This window comes from Amblyraja radiata, chromosome 43, assembly GCF_010909765.2.
Source record: "Amblyraja radiata isolate CabotCenter1 chromosome 43, sAmbRad1.1.pri, whole genome shotgun sequence".
In the NCBI taxonomy this organism is placed as follows: Eukaryota; Metazoa; Chordata; class Chondrichthyes; order Rajiformes; family Rajidae; genus Amblyraja; species Amblyraja radiata.
This window is the reverse complement of record NC_045998.1, coordinates 6,590,557-6,594,337: the sequence shown is the minus strand read 5'-3', so window position 1 is coordinate 6,594,337 and position 3,781 is coordinate 6,590,557. Positions and strand designations below refer to the sequence as shown.

The window sequence follows — 3,781 nt, the reverse complement described above, 5'->3', positions numbered from 1 at the left end:
ATCTTATAGAGGTATACAAAATTATGAGAGGAATAGATCGGGTAGATTCACAGAGTCTCATGCCCAGAGTAGGGGAATCGAGGACCAGAGGTTCAAGGTGAAGGGGGAAAGATTTAATACAAATCTGTTTTTTACACAAAGGGTGGTGGGTGTATGGAACAAGCTGCCAGAAGGGGTAGTTGAGGCTGGGACGATCTCATTGTTTAAGAAATAATTAGACAGGTACATGGATAGGACAGGTTTGGAGGGATATGGCCAAAGTTCAGGCAAGTGGGACTAGTGTAGATAGGTCATTGTTGGCCGGTATGGGCAAGTTGGGCCAAAGGGCCTACTAACCCACTGTAGCACTCTATGACCCTATGACTCTATGCCCAGAACTGAAAACAACAAGTTGATTAAGTTATGCAAAAAGTTCCAGAGTCAAAGTATCATACAGGTTGGAAACAGGCCCATCGGGCCAACTTGCTCACAACGACCAACATGTCCCATCTACACAAGTCTCACCTGCCAGCGTTTGGCCCATATGAGAATGAGAATGCCATTTTATTGTCACTATACACATGTACAATGAGATTAAAAGCAGCTCCTACTCAGTGCAGACATGTAATTAGTGCAAATAATATCCCTCTAAACCTATCTTATGGTACCCGTCTAAATGTTTCTTAAGCATTGCAATAATTAAATCTCACCTTAATCCCCTCGCCTTAAGCCTATGTCCGCTTCTCGATTCCCCTACTCTGGGCAAATGAGTTTACAAAATCTGTGCGTTTACAAAACCCTGTACGTTTACAAAATCTGTTCCTCTCATGATTTTGTACACCTCAATAAGATCACTCCTCATCCACCTGTGCTCCAAGGAATAGCCTTAGTCTGCTCAACCGCTTCATATACCTCATTCCCCTGGACCCAAACACCCACCACCCATCCTCTCCCCATTCCCAGGAATATAAACAAAGCAGGAAAAACCTCAAGATGGGAATAGGAGGGCCCGGAAGGAACCATGAGATGTCACTGGTAATTTGGATTAGAGACTGACTCAAGGATAAAAGTGGGTATTCTGCATAGAATTAGAAGCCAGTGTGGCTTCACCTCCCAATAGATGAAACAACGAGGGAGACGGTACAAACACATTGAGACGGAGGGAGACGCAGACCGTGATACAGATGGACACGGTGTATACAGATCCTGAGATCTCTACAAACACGCAGCCAGTTCATTCAAACATCACAACTATATTTAAAATTCATGAAGAATAGAATTGTGCCTCCAATTCGAGCAGTGAACTACAGCTCAATGTGCCCAATAACCAGGGTCTAGTCCTGGATGTGATGAACAACAGCACTGACTGCAGAATCGATGGCCGCAGTCACATTTGGACCCGTTGTTGTCTCAGCAGCTGATGTGTTTAAACGCCCCGTGTACATACCGCACAATCGACCTTTCTGTTCAGCATGAGTTCGTTGATGTCTCAGCAGGTCGGTCGACTGAGTGAATCCATTCTCGCACTCGCAGCAGGAGAATGGCCTCTACCCGGTGTGCACTCGCTGGTGAGTGAGCAGCCTGGATGACCGTATAAATCCCTTCCCACACTCCAAGCAGGTAAACGGCCTCTCTCCTGTGTGTGTGCGTTGGTGCATCAGCAAGTCACATGGTCGACCGAATGCCTTCTTGCACTGAGAGCAGGTGAACGGCCTCTCTCCTGTGTGTATTCGCTGGTGCGTCCGCAGGTCACATGATTGACTGAATGCCTTCCCGCACTGGCAGCAAGCGTACGGTCTCTCCCCAGTGTGAAGTCGTTGGTGTGCCTGCAGGTCGCAAGATCGTCTGAAACCCTTCCCACACTCGGAGCAGGTGAACGGCCTCTCCCCGGTGTGTATTCGCTGGTGCATCCGCAGGTTGGATGATCGACTGAATGCCTTTCCACACTCGGAGCAGGCATATGGTTTCTCTCCAGTGTGAATTTGTTGGTGTGTCACAAGGTCCTTTGACTGAGTGAATGCGTCCCCGCACTTGGAGCATATGAAGGATCTCTCCCCAGTGTGAACCTGCTGGTGGATCTTCAGAATGGCTGACTGGTTGAATCGCTTTCCGCATTCGGAGCAGGTGAACAGGCTCTCCCTGGTGTGGACTCGCTGATGAGAGAGTAATGTGGATGGCCGTGCAAATCCCTTCCCACATTCGGAGCAGATGAAGGGCCCAGTATGAAGTTGCTGGTGAGTCAATAACTTCGAAGAGCGAGTAAATCCCTTCCCACACTCAGCACAGATGAACGGTCTCTCCCCAGTGTGAATCCGCTGGTGGATCTGTAGACTAGAAGACCGGCTGAATCCCTTCCCACACTCAGAGCAGGTGAACGGTCTCTCCCCGGTGTGTATTCGCTGGTGCGTCCGCAGTTCGGAAGACCGACTGAATGCTTTCCTGCACTCAGAACAAGTGTACGGTCTCTCCCCAGTGTGAATTCGTCGGTGTGTTAGAAGGACTGATGACTGAGTGAATCTCTCCCCACAATCCGAACAGATGAACGGCCTCTCCCTGGTGTGAACCCGCTGGTGCGTCCGCAGGTCGGATGATCGACGGAATGCTTTCCCGCACTCAGAGCAAGCGTACGGTCTCTCCCCGGTGTGAACCCGCTGGTGTGCCAGAAGGACCGATGACTCAGTGAACCCCTTCCCGCACTCAGAGCAGATGAACGGCCTCTCTCCGGTGTGAATGCGCCGGTGAAGGAGAAGTTTGGATGATCGAGCAAATCCCTTTCCACATTCGGAGCAGGTGAAGGGTCTCTCCCCTGAGTGAACCTGCTGGTGGAGCTTCAGACTAGATGACCGGTTGAATTGCTTCCCACACTCAGAGCACGTGAATGACCTCTCAATGGAATGTCCCATCTGGTCAGATGACTGAGTGAATCCCTTAATGCACCTGGAGCACGGGGGTGATATCCCCCTGTGTGAACCCACTGGTCAATAAAGGAGATGATCGGATGAATCACTTTTTTTCTTCTTTTACCAGTTGGTAAATCTTTGGAATTCAGTGCCTATGAGATCTAGAAAGTTTGAGCCATCAGTCGCGTTCCAAACTCGTTCACAATCTGTCCGTCCGTGTTGTCGGCGCAGTGGAAATAATGGCGACTTAATTATCCACAATCCCAAGCGAAAGGGAAGGCGCTCTATTCTGACAGCGCATCTGCGCCGCCCTGTGGTCAGTCCGCGGTCCTCGGGTAGACTGGTCCTCAACCCGTTGACTCGCTGCGTTGTGGAGCTTAACCGCGGCTGCTCCTCTATGTTGTTGAAACCAAAGATCATATAATCTTTGGTTGAAACCTGCGGCCCAGCGCTCGACTCTGACCTACCGATGAAATGCTCCGTGGAGCACAGAACCGCGCGGCACGAAGCGACACGTCTGGCGTCAATGCCCAGTGACAGCAGCGGCCAGAGACTGACCGGCCTGTGGCTTCTGGGTAATGTAGTCCAAAGATTATATAAACTTCGATGTAGTCCCCATATTTCAAAATTGCATTTCAGAAGCATTTTGATCTGCTTTACAGCCCGCAATTGTATTAATCTGTTGTTGTATGCCAGACCAGCTCAGTCTGAAGCAAAGATTAGAGAGCAGAGCAAGATGCGCCACTCAGCGAAAATAGCGTGTGTTATTGTCGACGCCATTTTATAGGGCTGCCCCCACACTGTCATTGTGTCCACATCCACAGCTCACTGTTCGGTACAGATCAAAGATCTAAGGTCTTTGGTATAGATTGCTCTAATCGCCGATTTGAACGACTCAACCT

The 3,781-nt window shown here is 49.7% G+C and overlaps 1 protein-coding gene across 1 annotated transcript; it reads right to left on the bottom strand.

Annotated features, from left to right (window-relative positions):
• Positions 1 to 1,526: 1,526 nt before the first annotated feature.
• On the bottom strand, positions 1,527 to 2,882 carry LOC116968009 (zinc finger protein 420-like). Its single transcript, XM_033014643.1, has one exon. The coding sequence runs from the start codon at positions 2,880 to 2,882 to the stop codon at positions 1,527 to 1,529; it is 1,356 nt and encodes a 451-aa protein (XP_032870534.1).
• Between the last annotated feature and the right edge of the window lie 899 nt (positions 2,883 to 3,781).

Coding starts and splice junctions, on each gene's coding strand:
- LOC116968009 (XM_033014643.1), bottom strand. CDS start 2,882: ATGGGACATTCCATTGAGAGGTCATTCACGTGCTCTGAGTGTGGGAAG.